The sequence below is a fragment of the Zootoca vivipara genome, chromosome 13, assembly GCF_965207765.1.
Source record: "Zootoca vivipara chromosome 13, rZooViv2.hap1.1, whole genome shotgun sequence".
NCBI lineage: Eukaryota > Metazoa > Chordata > Lepidosauria > Squamata > Lacertidae > Zootoca > Zootoca vivipara.
The window spans coordinates 27,365,595-27,384,927 of NC_142596.1; the positions used below are offsets into that span (position 1 = coordinate 27,365,595).

General features: G+C 42.2%; 1 protein-coding gene across 3 annotated transcripts; it reads right to left on the minus strand.

Annotated features, from left to right (window-relative positions):
* Positions 1 to 1,916: 1,916 nt before the first annotated feature.
* Positions 1,917 to 19,226, minus strand: BLM (BLM RecQ like helicase). 3 transcript variants are annotated; one of them, XM_088656781.1, is made up of 22 exons: positions 19,143 to 19,226; positions 17,688 to 17,804; positions 16,252 to 16,961; positions 15,217 to 15,382; positions 14,875 to 14,984; positions 14,362 to 14,494; positions 13,278 to 13,975; positions 11,950 to 12,141; positions 10,736 to 10,854; positions 10,080 to 10,193; positions 8,837 to 8,935; positions 8,584 to 8,732; positions 7,629 to 7,735; positions 6,801 to 6,961; positions 6,280 to 6,475; positions 5,600 to 5,790; positions 5,157 to 5,292; positions 4,434 to 4,633; positions 3,963 to 4,158; positions 3,396 to 3,518; positions 2,773 to 2,971; positions 1,917 to 2,179 (listed from the first exon to the last, which is right to left on the minus strand). In XM_088656781.1, exons 2-22 carry the CDS (start codon positions 17,783 to 17,785, stop codon positions 2,023 to 2,025), a joined length of 4,254 nt encoding a protein of 1,417 aa, XP_088512907.1. In that variant the 5' UTR covers positions 17,786 to 17,804; positions 19,143 to 19,226; the 3' UTR covers positions 1,917 to 2,022. The 3 variants fall into 3 exon arrangements, with proteins under 3 accessions (XP_088512907.1, XP_034987196.3, XP_088512908.1); XM_035131305.3 differs by having other exon boundaries at positions 13,254 to 13,975; XM_088656782.1 differs by lacking the exons at positions 17,688 to 17,804; positions 19,143 to 19,226 and having other exon boundaries at positions 13,254 to 13,975; positions 15,217 to 15,377; positions 16,252 to 16,376.
* Positions 19,227 to 19,333: the final 107 nt, after the last annotated feature.

Consider the following 19,333-nt stretch of genomic DNA (forward strand, 5'->3'; position numbering starts at 1 on the left):
GGTAACATGTATATCTTAATATACTGTGACAAGACTCGTGTTCTCATTACTTACAAAAAGACAGCATCAGTATTTGCATTCATATGCATTTGTTCTGCAAGGCCTGACAGAACACAGGAAGGGGGTTCTTATTGTGACAGCTTACAGAATACCTGCCATGTTTGCAGGAGTGTAACTTAAAAGATATTTTAAGATAACTAGTTAAACAGCCGCTAGCCAGGTAGGTTAAAGCTGACAAGCTGAGTGATGCAGCTTAGCTTGTACAGCTGCACAGTGAAATCTGCAGTACATTAGAATCCACCTGGACTAGTGGTTCCCAGCCTTTTTGATATGGTGACCCAGAAGTCCAAATTTACTTAGGTAAAATGACCAATTTGTTTATTGTCACATAAATATTAGACCGTAGGTGTTTGGCAGCCATTGGTTTGGTGTATTTTAAGTGCATTTACCTATTCTAGAACACTTACTTAAGATATCCTAGCAAAAATGTGTTTAATACCTCTAGTCATGTGATTAATGAGGCTATGTTTAATGGGGAAACCCAGCCAGATGGGTGGTGCATAAATATTATTGTTATTGTTATTATTGTTATTTTATTTTAGTGTTATCTGAATTGAGTACCAATTCAGTTACAAATTTGGCTTACAAATCTGGAGAGAAACTCCACACAGATCTCAAGCACTACTTGCAGCCACAGAATAATGGAGTCCACATTTTTGAGGATTCATTTTGCTCTTTGATTGCATAATCAAAGGATAATTTTGAACACCTAGAGAGGGAACTAAGCATTGATGAGCGCTGCACTGTGGCAGAATCCATGTGGAGCAGGTTAAGGCAGATGGGAACCCTGGCAAGCATCCTGAGAAATATTTTGGAGAGGTTGAAGGAGGCTTTCTTAGACAGGCCCTGAGGGCTAAACCTGGGAGTCAGGAAGGCCTTGGGATGTGTTCAGTACACCTGCCCAAAACATGCAAGCCTCAGCTAATACTACATGAAGTTGCTGGTCCTATTAATCAGTTAATAACATTGGGGCTTTTCCTTCAAGAGTTTGTATTCATATACAGTCATACCTCGGTTTAAGTACGCTTTGGTTTGAGTACTTTCAGTTTAAGTACTCTGTGGACCTCTCTGGAACGGATTAATCCACTTTCCATTACTTTCAATGGAAAAGTTTGCTTCAGGTTAAGTACGCCTCAGGTTAAGTATGGACTTCCAGAACCAATTACACTCATGCTTCGGGTTAAGTACGCTTCAGGTTGAGTACTCCGCGGACCTGTCTGGAACGGATTAATCCACTTTCCATTACTTTCTCTTTTAAAAAATAATATATTTATTAAATTTTTTAGAAGATAAGAGAACAAAACCAATCAATCCATTTCCTAATACAATGTCCAAATACCAATTACACAAAAAAGAAAAGAAAAAATACACTTTCCATTACTTTCAATTGGAAAGTTCGCTTCAGGTTAAGTACACTTCAGGTTAAGTACAGACTTCCGGAACCAAATACTTAAACCGAGGTACCACTGTACAGTATTTAATTCTTGTCGTCTGTGTAAAAAGTTCTACAAAGACAAATTTCAAAACTCTAGTATTCACAGCTCTTCAGACCAGAAACTTGTCTGTTAACATACTGTACATTTTGCAAGGTTTCTTACCATTAGGAATAAAATTGTCTCATGCTTCATTACCTATCAGTGGGCTGCTTTGAATGTTTTAAACATACAAAGTAAAATGAAATAGATGTGGCATGATCCACAAATGCATGAAGTTCTCCATCTCTCATGGACAAAATGTTCAGAATACTGAAATCGGCAAGCTATTTGGGGAAATGGGGACCAATACAGAGGATTTATATACCACCAAACACTTTCCCAGCATGGCTCACAAGGCGTCTTGCTAGAAGCTCTCAAGAGTATGGTTTAAGCAAATGTATTTATTAACATTAGGCATGAGTGTTACACCTCAATAAAAAAAATTAGTTAAACAGCATCCATAGACATTAAAAAGACTTTAAGGATATTACAAAAGTGAGAAAGAAGGTTTAAGGTACTGTCTGCTTTGTGGTTTTGGCGGTGCCATGATTGCAGGCCTTTTGCCAATTCCTGGTTTGGCAGGAGGAATGTAAGATGTGGAACTTTTGGAGTTAGATGATGCCTTCTTGCCGGTTCTGTAACCCCTAGAAAGTTAGAGAGGAAAATATAGAATATGTCATTGACGCCAATAATTTTGTAAACATGCATATCTGTTGTTTCAAGAGCCTCATGAGCCTAAAAAACAATCTCCATCATTTCTGCTCTGCATTTTGGCCAAATGTTTCATTTGTACATTTATAGGGAGGAGACCAGAATACCGATGTGAGTTCAGTTTGGCATTGGGGCACTTGACCTCACTGCTGAAGCACCAACCCTTTAGCACCAGCACACCCCTCTCTTCTAGGTGCTTGGAATGCTCCAAATTGTTTTTGTCCATTTCATCCAGCCTTACACATAAGTAATGTGGGAATTGTTGTGTTCCACAAGGACACCCTGAAAGGGACAGCACTTCCAGGCTGGCATCACAGCTTTGTCAGTCATGATTTTATGAGGTGGCTTAAAATTAAGTGATTCCATGTTGCTACTGTGCTCCTCACTCCTTGTGAGGTCTTCACAATAAAATACTTATTTTACTTTACTGTAAAAGTGTGTTTAATTGGCACTGTAGAAGGGCTTGAATCCCATTGTTATATCTGGCTTACTTGCCACCGAAGGATTAAAAAACAAACAGCCATACCCTTTAGAACGAGCCTGCTGGCCTCCAGACCTCATTTTCTTCTTTGATTCTCTGAAGAACTGTGGCTTTTTTCTCTTCCTTCCTTTGTTGGGTCTGTTGTGGAAATAGGCAGATGTTGTATGGAGCTCCTCCTCTGCTTCATCAGTACTGGAATTTCTTTCAGCGTCGGCTTCTGTAGCCCAAAGAGGCTTGTTTTCCGCTGTTGAAACAGACCCATGTGTCTTTAATCCTGTGGCTTTGGATGTTGCCAAACAGAGACCATAACCCTGCAGCTTCCCAGCTTCCCCTTAGCACAGATAGTGTTCTGATGGAAAGCAAGAGAATTGCTGGTCTGAAAACCACTTCAGTGACCACTGTCACTGAAAAAGGAATATGTGAGCAGTCTGCATAAATGGCTGCTGGCATGGTTTGAGTTGCTTCCATCATGGGAGGTAGGGGAGTCATCATGACTGAAGTGACCAAGATTGCATTAAAAAGTCATTTCATATAAAGGGCTCCCCGATGAGTTCCTTGTTCCAATGGTAATCATGCAGAGAAAAACAATAACTGATGTGACTACACTTATAAATAAATAAAGTGCATAACCGGAAAATGTTTCTAACAATACTGAAGTCCCACAATACCTGGCAGTGTCCATTCATAATACTTCTGCAGCACTTCAATGATTTCTGCTCCATACTTCTCTAACTTGTCCTCCGTAACACCATCAATCTGAAGCAGAACTGCAGGGTCTGAAGACAGTGTCTCTGGAGACCAGGAAAGAAAAGCAGATATTTAAAATGGCTTGACATCTGAGAATGTCTGGTATAAGCAGGGACAAGGATACATATGCTGGACATTTTTTGTTGTTGAAAAGATGGATCACCACACAAGGCAGTGACTTCTTTTACAAGCAAAACAGTCCATTTGCTTACTATCTTCATACAAAAAGAGCACAGCAAAATCTCTCAGTTCTGCTATTAAGAGTGTTGTTCTGAAATTCCCAGGCAAGGGTCATTCAGAAACAAGCCATGCCACCTGGCAGACACCAGGAATATCACAGAGCGTAAAAAGGAGCTTGCATACAATTAATTTGCAGGATTTCAGCTGGCTGGCTTTCAACCACACAAGGTTGAAATTGTGCGTACAAGATGCAACGGTACTGTACTTCATTCACAGACACAGACTTGAACTGTGAGCATCAACATTACCTGCTATTCTTTTAAGTGTGGCAGTGTTAAAAATATTGAAGTAATGGACATCAAACACTTTCCCAAGGTTTTTGCAAACATCTGTGAGTTCTGAGAGACATTTCTTAACCATCTCTTCCCGCTGGGAAATTTTGATCACTGACGCCCTTAGTTGCTTGCGAATGCTGCTGGCACTTTCAGTTTCATGGAACTCTACCTGAAGGAAGCAGCAGAAAAAAATCTCACTAATGTACAACTGAAACTAAGATGTGCAGTTTCCTTCTATACAGCTTGAGACTATGACAGCAAGACAGGAAGAGGATGAAGGCACCCATTAGAGGAAAAGGAGCATCTCCTTTTTCAGCCATTCTCTGCAAGACCTTAAGATTTTCTTAACTATTTTCCTGGGTAGCTCCAAGCTCCTAACACCTACTTGAGGAGGAGACAGGGCATAACACTTTAGGCAAGTAGATGAATTTAGCTCTTACACACCTGCAGAGATCCATTCAGCACAGCATAAGCTTTCTCACCAATCTGGACATATGCAACTGCTTGGTCATTAGCAGTGATGTAAAGGTCTTCCTCTAGAATATTGTCCAGTACCAATTTCCTAAAGAGTCGCTCAGCATTATGGCGTGAGTAGGCTGCTCCTTGGCCAAACAGGCCAGACTGAATCTTGGCACTCTTTGTACCTGTACAGAAAAACACAGTCTGTCTTCTTGATAAAGGCAAAAGCAGGAAAGATGCTTCAGCACAAGAATCCCCAGAGTGAGGACTCACAAGTGATTTAACCCGCTTCCCTCTCATGACCAAGGCCAGATGGGAAAATGAACCAAAACCACGTGGGAGGTTGGCTAGCTACTCCGCACTCACCAGAAAATTATATAAGGAATATTTATTATTATTTAACATACATGACCCACTAAGGAAGATAACAGAAGTCAAAACAGTAACCACTAATTGCACATTTGTTCAAAATCCAATTAAAACTATTTAATTAATTCAACAAAATTGATTAAATTAATCCAATGATACCAGCTTCTCAAAGTCTGATAGTAATTGACACCTGAAGTGCCCCCTCTGCCTCCCCCTTGCCTCTTAGCACTCCCCTAGATAATCACCCCCCCTCCAGGAGCTGGTACCACGCACTTTGGGAACCAGTGATCAAGAAACAAATCACAACACTAAGTGTTGACAGCATACACTGCAACTTACCCAAGAAAATGTCAATCATCATATTCAAGGTGTACCTCCCTGTGTTATTCCTTCTTACTCGCTTCTCACCACAATGCTCCTGGACAAACCTAACAATGTTTTTCACTTCTTCTGTCACGTTCCGTGGTTTATAATCCTAACAAAAACAGTTTTGAGGAAAGATTGATTTGTTGCACTACACCTGGCTGTTGACAGTACAGTATTGGCCCCAGTTTGGATACCGTTTCATATACAAGGTAAACGAAGTGTTAGTTTAAATTTGAGAGATTAATCTGAAGGAAATACAAGAAAAAACAAGTCATACATTGAAGAAAACAGCTGGAAGTCATTGTCTGCAAGTTGCAATCCATAGTTTCTTCAGCCCAAAAATCACTCCTGCCCAGCCACTACCAGAAATACATGTGTTCTAACCTCTAGAGAGATAACACATTTTGAAGAGTTACCTGCTTCTTGCTGCAGTTGTCACAACTGACTTCAGGGTGTTCCTTGCAAAACCTAGAGTTGAAGCCTGTTTCCCCAAAGTAGCCCAGCAGCTGTACTCTCCGACACTCCACAATATTCTCACAGTAATGGACCATGCTGTAGAGATTGTTGAAATGTGTCTGCCGTGTGTGGCTGTTCCCGTCTTTTTCCACTGAAATTCAAATAATGCACCTTTTGACTTATTACGGAACATACACAGAGCGAGAGATTGCTTTTCCTTCTGACCAATAATTTGCAGACATGTATTAAGAAGCCAAAAGGTTCAAACTTTAAGTCTATGAACTGGATTTCTACCTTTCTTAGTAGGAATGAGATACTGCAGCATTTTTTTTCCATATAAAAATTGAGAAGTTTATGGGAAATGAATTATTCAGGAAGTTTATAGTATTGTTAGTCTCCTATGGCTAGATGCTGCACACTGCTTGTTCCAAGCAACCTGAGTGAAAACACTTAAAGCCTAAAACTTGAGAGGCAAACGCCAAGTCATTCTACTGCAGGCAGTGCTTCTATGTTTTATAGCCATGATGGCTGAAGTGGGCTGCTAACACTGTTCTATGACAACAGTTATAAAATTAACACACACACCCATTCTTGCATGATTCTGGTCACAAAATTTGAGATGTCGCAGAAAAATACTTACTAAATATGAGTCTTCTCAGCCTGTTGACGTCACTATAGGTGTAGAAGAGCAGGCAGTGAGAAATTTCTCCATCACGGCCAGCTCTGCCCGACTCCTGATAGTAACCTTCAACAGATTTAGGAAGAGAGGCATGGATCACAAAGCGCACATCAGGTTTATCAATCCCCATGCCGAAAGCAATGGTTGCACATATAATCTGGAAGAGAACAAAAACAGGATTTGCATACTGCCAAGGGCAAGCAGTGCATCACAAACACACTTTATACACTGAACTGACACAGTGCTTTCTGGCTTGACACTCTGATCGACTTCAGGCTCACCTCAAGGAGGGTAAAGACGAACACACGCACACATCCATTGAGAAAGGCCGCAGAAAACTGACCAGCTAGACAGATGGAGCCATTTGTTTTGCTACAGGAGCTAACAACCATTTAGATCTGTGCTGGCTACACCCTGTGTTTCTTTTAAATATTTCTACTTGTGTGTGATATCAGCACCTTCTACAGTTTCGTTTCCTTTACCTGACATCCATCCTGGTTAATCCACTTCTGCTGCACATGGTCTCTGATGCTGTCCGCGAGACCAGCATGATAGGCAAGTGCAGAAAGGCCAGATCTCTGCAAAGTGCTGGCAACCGAGTCACATTCATATCGGGAGAGGCAATAAATTATCCCAGAGTCATCTAAAGAAAAAGAAAAAATAGGCAAAATTGTTGAATGATTGTGTAAAAGTGTCATTATTGTTTCACTGTACCTTTAAGAGTCAGGAAAGATTTAGTGACTGGGGCTCTGCAGCTGTGGAGCAGCTCGACAGGTGTTGCTGTGAAGCTGATGATGCAGGGTATATCAGGGGTGTTGTGTGTTGCCTCTGTGCTGGGTGATTTCCCAGTGTGCTCTTGGTGGGTGGTTTGGTTGTGTGGGTGTTTTGTGTAAGACTAGTTTAATTGTTGTCATTTTTACTTTCTCCATTAAACCAAGCATTTGTTTAAGCCTTGGTATGACTCTATGTGTAAGTTCCTCAGCCAGCTCCTGCTGATGCAACTCACTTGCTTATAACGTTGACAAAAATATGGGAGCTGGAGTACTCAGTCCTCTCAAATAAAGTGATAGCTGTTTGATAGTGGAACGGACTCCTTCGGAAGGTGGTGGCCTCTCATTCATTGGAGCTTTTTAAGCAAAGGTTGGGTGGCCACCTGTCATGGATGCTTTAATTGCGATTCCGGCATTGCAGGGGGTTGGACTAGAAGACCCTCAGGGGCCCCTTCCAACTCTACATTTCTTTCATTCTTTGAAAAAGCCTCGATTCACACGAATAAATCCTGCCAAAAGAAGGAAAGGAACTAAACTCACTTGGGTGGTATTTTCGGATCCAATCCAAGCAGTCCAGCGCAACACTTTTGGGCTTCTTGGGCAAAACATCGTATTTCAGGTTCCGCCTGTTAAAGCTCATACTAAACCTGGAAAATATCCATCACAACAATTTTTTTCTTCTTTGAAAAACAGTAAATTAATAAAGGATATGTGTATCTTCAATGATATCTTAAGAAAAGCCACCAGTGCCTCCTCATGTACTTGCATGGACCCCACCATGCCATAGCATCTGGGCTGGACACACCAGCAGCTCCTTGTATGCTGAGTAAAGGAGGCTGAAAGGCCTAGGAGGGCAGGTAAGTCATTTCTTTCTCTTAGGGGAAAGAGCCAGAAGTGGCGCTGAAGGAAATAAACAAACAAAACAGATCTGTTATAGGGCAAGGAAATCAATCTAAAGCAGGCATCCCCAAACCTCGGCCCTCCAGATGTTTTGGACTACAAATCCCATCTTCCCCGACCACTGGTCTTGTTAGCTAGGGATCATGGGAGTTGTAGGCCAAAACATCTGGAGGGCCACAGTTTGGGGATGCCTGATCTAAAGGAAATAGGCCAGAAGGATGAAAAACTAGTGGCTGGGGCTTGTGGGGTGGGGAGAAGATTCAAGCTGAGTTTGAAAGGAAAATAGGGGGAAGATATTATAGGAGATGGGATAAAAAAAACAACTTCTGGGATGCTTGGGGGCAGGGCAAGCAAAATATAAAAATAAAAGGCCTTCTCTACCCGACTAAAACGGGACTGAATTCTGATTAGATATCACTAGAAAAAGATGTCAGCAATTGCCAGCTGATTATGGCAGACACAGCAAATGCCACTAGCCACCATTTTAATGCTGCCTGCCCTGCACCAATATTTTGGGCCTTGGTGGTTTTCAGCGATCTCATGTGGGCTACTGAGTATAGAAAATTGGAGAATTCCTGGTGTAGATCAAACTTACACCTGCGGCTTCAGCATCTCCAGTTGATTCAGGATGTCCTTTTGCACCCTTGGGTTTGCGGTGGCAGTAAGAGCCATCATAGGAATGGAAGCAAATTTCTTACGAAGCATATTCAGCCGCTTGTAGTCTTGGCGGAAGTCATGGCCCCACTAGTCAAAAGATTTTTTTAAAAAAAAGTTAGTTTGCTTACAGATCAATGCAAGGGTTCTGCTGGTTCACCAACCTCTGACATTTCCAAAAAAGAGAAGGTCACCTGACTAACGCAGTGTGCCTCGTCAATCACAAAGCGCGCCAACAGCTTCCGCTCATAGAGATTCTGCAGGGTTGACATCAGCCGGCCACTTGAGCAGACCTAAGGGAGACCCACACCCAAGGATCCAGAAACTTTAGTGGAGAATTGCTATCACTGTATATTTGCACATAGCAAATTCCTTTCTACATCAACTTTCAGCATAAAAAGTGCTTTAGCCTCCTTATCTCATTTGCCCTCATCCATCACTTCAGATAGACTTGGTGTTGTAAAATTTAGGGTGCACACATAGACACCCAGTCCACAGAAAACCCAACCCTTCACCCTTCAACATTTGAAAAATTCCTTGAGAGAAATTACACTTTACACACAGAACAATCTCAAAAAGCCATTTTGGCTCTCCTAAGGACTCTAAATGTTTCTTCTGCAGAGGGAAGTATCTTGGAGAACCAGTACACTTTCAGCTAGCCTGTTAAAAAAAGGACAACCTGAATTTCCTATGGAACATTGTCTAAAATCGTTTATAACTGTATAATTTGAGTCCTCCATAATCCCTCTTGCCTGAGAACACAGAGGCAGATAGCAATCAGAGAAAGTTCCTGAAGGACTTCCTCTCCCAAATCTATGAACCTCCTTGGTGTTAATTGTCATTGTTTTCCGAAATGCTCTGCACCGAGGGATGTCTGCTGGGCATCCTGATTGTCTCATCAAATGCTAATATTTTGCATAAACTGTGTCTAGAACTATGCAAAACTTGCTCAATCCTCAGGAATGTCACACCTTGACCTGCCTGAGCCACTGTAGCCCCAGCTTGTGTGTGATGTAATTTCTGGTTTGTAAAGGGGCCAAAATGTAGCCCTTTAAAAAGTGGTGTTTTTTATTTGCTCTTGGTCTCTTTTACCTCCTTTGCAGGGAGGGGAGGGAACTCTGTTGCAAATATACCGGTATGTATAAGGATCTGCTTTGCTTTCTTTAGATCCTTGCCTCCACCCATTCATCTCTGACCGATCATGAACTTAGGAGTCTCAGTCCCTTGGGGAGTTGGGCAGCAAAAAAACTAAACCCCAATTTTTCTACGCCATTGGTAAGCAGAGGCCTGCTCTAGTCATGTAAGCAGAGTTCATGTCTGAGCAGGGATGGAAGCCTAGCTCTCCTCCATCCAAACCTGCTGGCTTCCTTCGCCTGGTGGGCTGTATCCTGTATATGATAAAATCCAATGCTGATGGTGCTTAGACCTTATACAAACCTTCTCTGGAGTAACATAGAGGAGTTTTATGATGGGGTCTTTCTTCGACAGCTGCATGTAGATTCTGGATGCTTCAGCATCAGTTTTGTCACCTGTCAGATGAGTTGCTGGAATCTACGACAGAAGAAGAGCTGTTTGCACTCAGTATAAAGTAGCTCCCTGTTTTCACGAATCAGATCTATTAGTCCATTTACTATTATCTACAATGACTGGCAGGGGCTCTCTGGGATTTCAGTTACGGTTCTCTCCCAGCCCAGGGATCTTCTGCATGCCAATCAGGTGCTCTACCACTGAGGTACAGTGATAGACTAAACAGATGCAACAGCAAATGGATTGCTGAATTCAACACTCATTTTACACTATTATCTACAGTAAGTCAAAAACGGTACACACAGATAAAGTACTAGCTTCCGTGATGTAGGTCTAAATGTGTGTCCATGCTCACTTCCTTGCCTGCTATGGTGCTAAGCTCCCAAACTTTGGATCAACTTTAATCTGAATATCAATGCCCAAATATAGCAAATAAGGAACAGAAGTTTTTAATTTGCATGAAGTCATACCCCAGAGCAAAGAGCAGAATCGGTCACAATTAATGAAGATGCAGACAACTCTCCTCATGCAAAGGACCAATGAGAAAACCATGGGCTTGAACTCACATCCATTGATGTTAGCTTCTGAACTTGATCCACTATCAGTGACCTCAAGGGGGAGATCACAATGGTGACTCCCGCTGAAACGCAAGCTGGTAGCTGGTAGCATAAGCTCTTCCCACCTCCTGTGGGAAGGGGGAAAAACCAAGGATTAGTTGGAAAGCTCACCCAGGCAGTAAGCAAATGCAGGTTGTCCAGATGAGATTTAGCAAAAGCCAGAAACCTCCACCCTAGAATATTTCAACAAATTTTCCATCTGGGTTTCAAAATTACTTTCTGCACTCCTCGAACTCCTGCTAAGAATGGTTCACTGCAAACACAATTTAAGTACAGGTTTTATGATCAACACATTAGGAATTTTAATTCTGGTAACTTTTTTCAGACAGTGTTTTTATTTTTTAATCGAAAATTCTCAATATGTCATGCTTTAAGAGTTACTACACTGTCTACATAAGAACATCAGAAGAATTGTGCTTGATCAGGCCAAAGGGGGTCCCATCAAGTCCAGTATCCTGTTCTCACAATGGTCAACCAGCTGCCACTTCTGGGAAACCCGCAAGCAGGATCCAAAGCACGAGGGCACTCTCCTCTCTTGTGGTTTCCAGCAACTGGTATTCAGAAGCATTGCAGCCTTCAACTGTGGAGGCAGAGCACAGCCATCGTGGGTAGTAGCCCCCGATAGCCCCTCCTCCATGACTTTGTTAGGTCACACAAGTCTCTAACCAGTCGCAAAGAAGCATGCTTAATCGTTAGAGCCAGTGGGAATGCATGCTTGCTTAGGAAATATTAGCAACTTGTTTATATTCTGTTGGAAGCCGCCCAGAGTGGCTGGGGCAACCCAGTCAGATGTGTTGGGTACAAGTAATGACTCAACTCATGGATTATATTCAGTGATTTAAATAAATTTACCCTGTATTTAGCAACCCCACACCTCCACTATGATCCAGATCTCCCCACAACCATCCTCCTCACAACCTGTTTGCCAGTCTTCAACTTTGCTGTCCAAATACACATTGTGAGTCCTTAAGGACAGCACCTTTCACTTTGCTGACATACACAATAAAAGGTTGTGACACTTCATCACCTCAGGAGGAAGAAGGTCATTTGCCAGGAGTCTCCCGCACCTGTTTACTCATTGCAAGCCTTTTGAAAACCTCCCAGGTTGCCAGACTAGCTCCCTAGACCACATGCGGTTGGCAGGCACCCTTGCCATCACACACCTGTGGGCATTAAGATGAAGCAGTCTTCGCCCAAGAGAGCAGCATTGATGGCTTCAAGCTGATTTGTCCGGAAGTGATGCAGACCAAATCTTTTGTGAAATATCTTCATCATTTCGTTAGAATGAGGAAATGCTAAGCCTCTGAAGTGCTCTAGGAATGGATTTCTGGAAGGTGTATTATTAACCTGTGGATCTAGAAGAAAACAGGTTACCAGGATAAATAACAATTGCTTGGTTTTAATTGCCCTTACACTTAACTCATTTTTCATAATTACATTACAGTGGGACCTCGACTTACGAATTTAATCCGTAGGGAATGCACACTCGTAGGTCGAAAACTTTGTAAGTCGAGTTTCCCATAGGAAAAGCGGTTTCCCATAGGAATGCATTGGAAACAGAAAAATTCGTTAAGTCAAGGAAACCGCATCTCAAAACTCGTAAGTTGAGGAAATCGCATCTAGCCGCGAATGGGTTTTCCGTTCGGATGTCGAGAAAATCGTAAGCGTGCGGCCACTTTTCCCGCTCATAAGTCAAAAACATCGGATGTCGAGGAGCTCGTAAGTCAAGGTCCCACTGTATAAGTATACTAGTGTGGCTGGATAGGTAGAGTGTGATCCTCAACTGTGTCGGCAATGCAAAATCAAGAGTTGGGAGTTATCCTGGATTCCTTAATAATATAACTATAGGACCTTGTGAAATCTCAACTCAAAGTCATACTTCTGGTCTCACTGAATGTAAGTGAATGTAATTGATTCACACATGTAAGCAATTTTGGTCCCGCTATTTACAACAGCAGAGTTTGGCACCTACTTAACTCTCACTTTGGACATGCCCCAGTGAATCTTTTCAAGATTTATCTTCGAAACAAAACAGTGTTGGGTAGCAAAACTGACATTTCACAACAGCAGCCCTAACCCCCACAGAAGCAGCAGAAGCAGCAGCAGCACAATGCAAAAACCAGAGAACTTCACTGCTCAAGTTAATGTGAGAGCAAATTCCTGCTGTTTGAAAAGGAAAATGCTAGACACTCCCTACAGCAGAATTTGGCATCGGTACAGAAGAAAAATCGTGCGTGTGTATGTGTCACATTTCCCAAAGTATTTCAGAACTCAGAAATGCAGTGACAAAAGTGTGACCTTGTGAAGGAAAAGCAAAGCTGCTACCAAATGACTGTGATGAAGCAATGAATAGTATTCCCATTGCAACAAAAGACACTCAAGCAATGTGTCAGATTAGTTAATTACTCTCTACACAATAGCTCCCTGGCACAACAAGCTTCTGTGACAGAGAATTAGCATAATTTACCCAAGCAGCTCTTGGCAGGCACACCTTGGCAGTTTGCTCTGGGAAAAATAGGATTTGAAAAATGACCATTTCCCTTAGCTGTAAGGGAACTTTTTTCCAGGAATGGTTTGGCAGGCTGTGCTTCCTCAGCACGCTGGTAGCAAGTACTAGGTGGCTGTAAAGTTGAAGTGTTTATTATGTCGTCCAACTCATCAAAGTCATCAATATCAAAATCATCATCAAAGGCCACATTCTCTGTTGCTGAGGAATTCTCTCTCAAATTACTTTTAAGTTGAGTGAGTTTCTCTTGGTCTGGATTCCCCTTTGAACACAGCCAACTCTTTTCTCCCCATTCTGTCCTTGGATTTTTGATGGAACTGTTCAGAGAGGAGATTCTTTTGTCGACTCCTCTTTTGGAAAGAGACAATCCTGCATTTTCCGAGATGCTACTGCCCAAAGCAAAAGACTTGGAAAAAATTGACAGGTCAGCAGTACTGGAGTCTTGAGTGCTTGGTACAAAGGAGGGGGTTGAATGAAAGTTATGCTGGGGTGCAACCTTTGGGGAAGGTTGTCTAGACATGAACAATTCCCTACAAGGGTCAGTGGCAGAGGTTTTTCCCAGTTGAAAAGAAACACCACCATCCATAGATCTTTCATGTCCAGAATAAAGTTTGCAATTTTCATCCAAAGATATGCCACTGTCCTTTCTACTTCCATTAGTGCCATTCTTTAAGAGTTTTCTTCTGGAAATAAAGAAAAAATATGAGCTATTAATACACAGAATCACAGAATCGTAGAGTTGAAAGGGACCCCAAGGGTGATCTAGTCCAACCCCCTGCAATGCAAGGATCTCAACTAAAACAAGCTTGCTCAATCTTCCATGTGACAGCCATTTAGATATTTGAAGGTGGCTACCATATCTTCTCTCAGTCTCCTCTTATTTCAACCTCTTTATAGGTGGGCTTATAGGCCAAAGAGTCAGATAAAGATGCCTTTGCTTACCGGAAAATTTGATATAAACTTGCCTCAATTGCAAGAGCATGATTTTTCCAGAGTATTTATCTCAGAGACACAAGAGATAAACAGAGCCTGTGAACACCCTCTGGGTTAGTGGCATCTCAAGACAGACCTGCGATCTCTATGCTGAAGGAGCTCTTGTCCACACGACAAAGACTTCAGCTCCCATTCTGGAACGGAATCCACCAACTTGCAGATGTCTTCCATCACACTGTAGAGGGACCGTCCCAAAAGTGAATGCTTGTCTGAAATGAAACACAGTAAGGTTAAAGCAACACTTTAGTCACCATCTACCAGCAACTTGAAAATGACCTGCTTTTTCATGGAAGTCCTTAAGTTCATTCTGACTTCAGTGGAATTTAAGCATGTTTGTAATTCAAAGGGAAACAAAGGAAGTTTTACAGGAAAACATGCCCACCACACAGTTCTTAGGTGTTTTTTTTTTAAAAAAAAAAAAACCTTAAGTCACATTGCAAAATCTGAATAGAAGCTGAAGCACTTACTACCCAGTCCTGTGATTTAGTCAGGTGCAAGGCTGCAGACAGGTCTGTATCTGAAGACTACAATGAGGTCTGCACTTTCTGAAAGCAAGCAAGTGAAGTCACTTTAGGAGGAGTTATTTTACCTTCCTGCCTATCACTGTTTCCATGGGTGGTTTCTCCAAAGTCTGGAAGGCTGCTTTTCAAGCTTTCAGGGGCCAGTGTTTTCTCAACAGCAGCTTCTCTGGAAACATACCTAACATTAAAAAGAAGTCGTTAAGTCATCCTGTATAAATACACTGCTGTGAATAAAGTTTTTCGCATCTGCTAGAAAACACTTCTTACTAAGCTTATTTGTTCCACCAGCATTTTGGTCATTCACCGATGAAAAAACTCCACATCCATGATTTCACCATCCTACCTGGGCTACTTCTACCAGAGATGGTCCTGGTAAAGAACCAAGTTGTGGACTTATCATTCCATCATACCTAATGCTTTTCAAAGAGGATGCAGAAGAAGTCATTTCTTCCTCTGGAGAGGGTGGAATGCAGTCTACATAGTCGTCATCCTCAAACTCATCATACATGGCTGGATCATTCCACACTTCATCTGGTTCCTCGCTTTCATTTAGGATGAAGTCAGGGTCATTCTGTGCTTTAACACAAGCAATAAGAATATTTTACTAGCACCAGTTTTAAAAGCACTGAGGGCAAATTAAAAAATCAATAAAATCGTTAAAACTAACGCAGTAATACATAAAATCCACCCAGAAAAAAAATCTAACAGACACAACTTAAAAACCCAGCCACCTACCCCCCGCAACCCCCCCCCCAACGTTGGGTGCTGTATCCCATAGGGAGATGGGGCTTCACTATGATGGGACCACAGATTTAAAACTCCCTGCTCCTTTATATTTAGCCAACTATGTGCTAGAAAGCATTTGATAATTAACTGAATACAGTCATACCCCATGATACATCCGCTTCATGTTGCGTCTTTTCAGGTTACAGACGCACCAAACCCGGAAGTCCTGGAACGGGTTACTTCCAGGTTCGGCACGTCCGTAACCTGCGCGCATGCGCAGAAGTGCTAAATCATGCTTTGTGCATGCACAGAAGCGCCACATTGCGTCAGGCGCGCACAGATGCAGCGCTTCATGTTGCGGCCTTTTCATGTTGCGAACGGGCCGCCGGAACGGATCCCGTTCGCAGCATGAGGTACCACTGTACATCTATTTTTGTGGTGTGAAAATGAACTAGTTTATTTATATGCAGTTTTATGGCTTATTCTGTATTGGGTGGTTTAATGATTCTTTACAAGATAAAAAATATCCTTCCAGTAGCACCTTAGAGACCAACTAAGTTTGTCACTGGTATGAGCTTTCGTGTGCATGCATACTTCTTCAGATACTTAATGATTCTTTGTTACTCAGATCGAGATCTTGGACAAAGGATGCTATATAAACATTGAAAATAAATAATATAATATTATTAATAGACTTGACTAGAAAGAAAGCCATTTACCTTTTAAATGCTCTTCCTTTTTATCACCCAAGGGACTTTCCACAGGCTTCTCCTCTTGAAGATTTTTACTTACAGAGCTTTCACAAGGGCTCGGTGTGGGAGAATCAAGACAAATGACAGTCTGGCTTCCAACAAGATCTGGTTTCTTGTCAAGCATCTGTATTTTGTTCTTCTCACACACAGAGGTTCTATTGCATTCTTGGTTAGCTCTTCCCATGCCATCTGCCTTTAATGACTTACTGGGGATGGGACTATGGTTTTTTGGAGCCTTCCTAGCTTTTACAGACTGGGTGTCTGAAAAGGGAACAGGCAGCTTTGAGCATACCTTTCGTGGACCAGATATTTCAAAGTCATCAGTGTCATCCCAGACATCATCGATATTAATAACTGAATTGTATGAAGAATTATGGTCTGATTTCAGGAGCCTGTGGTCATCTGGTTTGCTGCCCAAATCACTTTCTTTTACAGAAGACTGGAAACAATCCAGAACATCTCGGCATTGCACATTTGGAGAATTCTGTTTTCCTTCCTGCTTTTTCAATGTTGTTTCAAAAACTTCACTGATTCTCATCTGCTTATCCTTTGACACACTTGGATTTGTCAAAGAAGAGTTAGCATCCTTCTCTTTTAAAGTCAAATCCTTTGTTCCAGCTAAAATTTTTACTGGTGTACAGTTACCAAGAGAGGTTTTCTTTTTGAATGTAAATCCCCTACAAAAGAGCCAAACAGTTTATTTAGACTTTTAGTGATTCATCTTATAATCAGATTCAACACCATCAAGTCCTACATTAAAGAATGCCATGGTATTTTCCTTTCAAATACATGTTATATACAAACATTGTAAAAAAATTAATGAGATATTTAACAGTCTCACTTTGGTATTCAGTTTCTTATCACTTATTCTGTTTAGATTTTAAAGAGCAAATTAGTCTCCATGTTTACAGTGGACCAAAGTATCTTGAAAGATAATCAATATACAGTATGTACCAGGAAACAGGAAATGGGCATGCCCAGATTTTTTAAAAAATTGGCTTTCATTTCAAGCCAATTATTTAAAATCCCAAACAAGTTGTTCATTAACTATTTCTAAGCATTACTAACATCTGAAATTAGACAGAAATTACCTTTAAATGTGTCTTACGTTTACCCAAGCTTTCCTGGACTCCTATTTTTAAATTTTGTAAAAGGATTTTGTACACATTGCTCAATTTTATTTGTGATTATATATATATATATATATATATATATATATATATATATATATAGTTACTTTTCCCCTTATTTTTATGCAGTTCTTAAGGTATTTTCCATGTTATGGCAAAAGGAAAATAAATCTTTCCCCAGGTAACTATCATTAATATCTAGTACTGTACATGCTCAATATCTGGTGAATATTGATTGCTACTGCTTAACCATGTTCAGTTTGAGATACTTACATAGTCTTGGGTTTGAGAAGCGACAGGTTTTTTAGAGGGGCTTTGGCTGAATGAAGTGCAAGCTGCTCCTGCAGGTTATTCTGAGGAACAGCTGCCATTCTGTTTTTTTAAAGGGGCCTGGGGGAGAGAAAACAAACAAAACCCACACCCTTGAAATACACAAGTATTGTAAGCAAAAATACACTTTGGTCGATAAGAAGTTGAAAGTGACTTTAAGGGCAGTTATGTTCCCCACTGTAGGCATAAGCAGGAGCTTGAGCCTCTGTCTTTACAATGGTATCCAAAGCAAAACCAGCAAAGCTGAGCTAGACACATGCCCCAGCAATTGTAATCACTAGCCAGTTCAAAGGTGCTGAGATTCCCATTCAAGCTTTCCTGAAGGGCTCCAGTTCTGCGGCAGAGTGCCTGCTTTAAGGCCACTGCTAGAAAGATGGAAGAAAGACTCTCCCACAGACCTTAGCGGACTTCTGACTGCCAAGCTTCGATGGTCTAGCAGCGTAAGGCAGCTTCAGGTAGTCCATCTGCCCCAGCGCCAAAGGCAGAGAGATATCTCACTGTTGAAGATGATCCCAATGCGCTCAGACAAAGGACCATAATAGCTCAGCAACAGCATACCTGCTTTGCGTGCAAACTGCCCCGAGCCCCTTGGAGAAAAAGGTAGTATATAAATGCAGGTAACAACAACCCCAGCAACAGCCGCAACATAACAACCACAATCACCACAACCCCTGATGGCATTTCCAGGGAGGCCTCCCTGCCTCAGACCCTGGAGAGACTCTCTCTGCCAATCAGTATGGGCAGCACTGAGCTAGACGGGCCAATGGCCTGACTGGGCAGGAAGCAGTTCCCTACATTCCAGGGAGACATCTGGCAGCCAGTGGCCCCTGGAGGCAGGGCCAGATTTAGATTTGATGAGGCCCTAACCTACTGAAGGTAATGGGGCCCTTTATATGTTGAGCTGTCCTTTGTCAACAACAAATTGTTGCTGTTTTTAGTGTTGAATATCTGCTATATGGACATTTATGGACCTAATGGGTCCAGACACAACACAAAACACTGTTGCTGTATGTAGATTTTGTTTTGTTTTGTTTTAATCTTGTATTTTGGAAATGTTCATCCAGGGTTTTTTTTCTTTAAATTTTTTGGGAGTCCTCAAGAGAGTGGAGCCCAAACGACAGCTTGTTTAGCTTATACGTAAATCCGGGACTGCCTGGAGCACAGCAGCTCCGAGCGCCGCCACCTGCCCCCAACCGCACCCCCGTATGCTCTTGCCTCTCCAGCCAGCGCAGCTCCCGCCCCCCCTCCAGCTCTGCTTGCAGTGGGTCGTCCAGCAGCAGGCGGCCTCTCGCAGAATCGAAAGGAGCTCAATGGATGATCAAATCCAACCCCCTGCAATGCATCGGTTCGGGGGGCACCCCCTCTCCCCCCACGAATTCGCCGCTCCCAAGGACCTACCTTCACCGGGGAAGCGGCACTCACCGCAGTGGCCTCGCTCCCTCCTCTTTGCATTTAGCGCCTTCTCAGCCTCCCGAGTATCCTATTGGCTAAGGAAGAGCTCTTTCCCGGCTGCAAAGGAAGTGACGTCAGCTACAGGTCCAGCGCCCGCAGAAGGTCCGGTGGGAAAAGGACACCTCCGGGCCTTTGCG

What these genes read in the sequence shown, in the direction of transcription:
- BLM (XM_035131305.3), bottom strand. Translation starts at nt 17,785, where the DNA reads ATGGCAGCTGTTCCTCAGAATAACCTGCAGGAGCAGCTTGCACTTCAT. An exon ending in CTTCTCAAACCCAAGACTAT is followed by an intron (nt 16,962 to 17,687) that starts GTAAGTATCTCA and finishes GCTCTTTTGTAG; the next exon opens with GGGATTTACATTCAAAAAGA. An exon ending in AAACAGTGATAGGCAGGAAG is followed by an intron (nt 14,495 to 14,874) that starts GTAAAATAACTC and finishes GTTTCATTTCAG; the next exon opens with ACAAGCATTCACTTTTGGGA.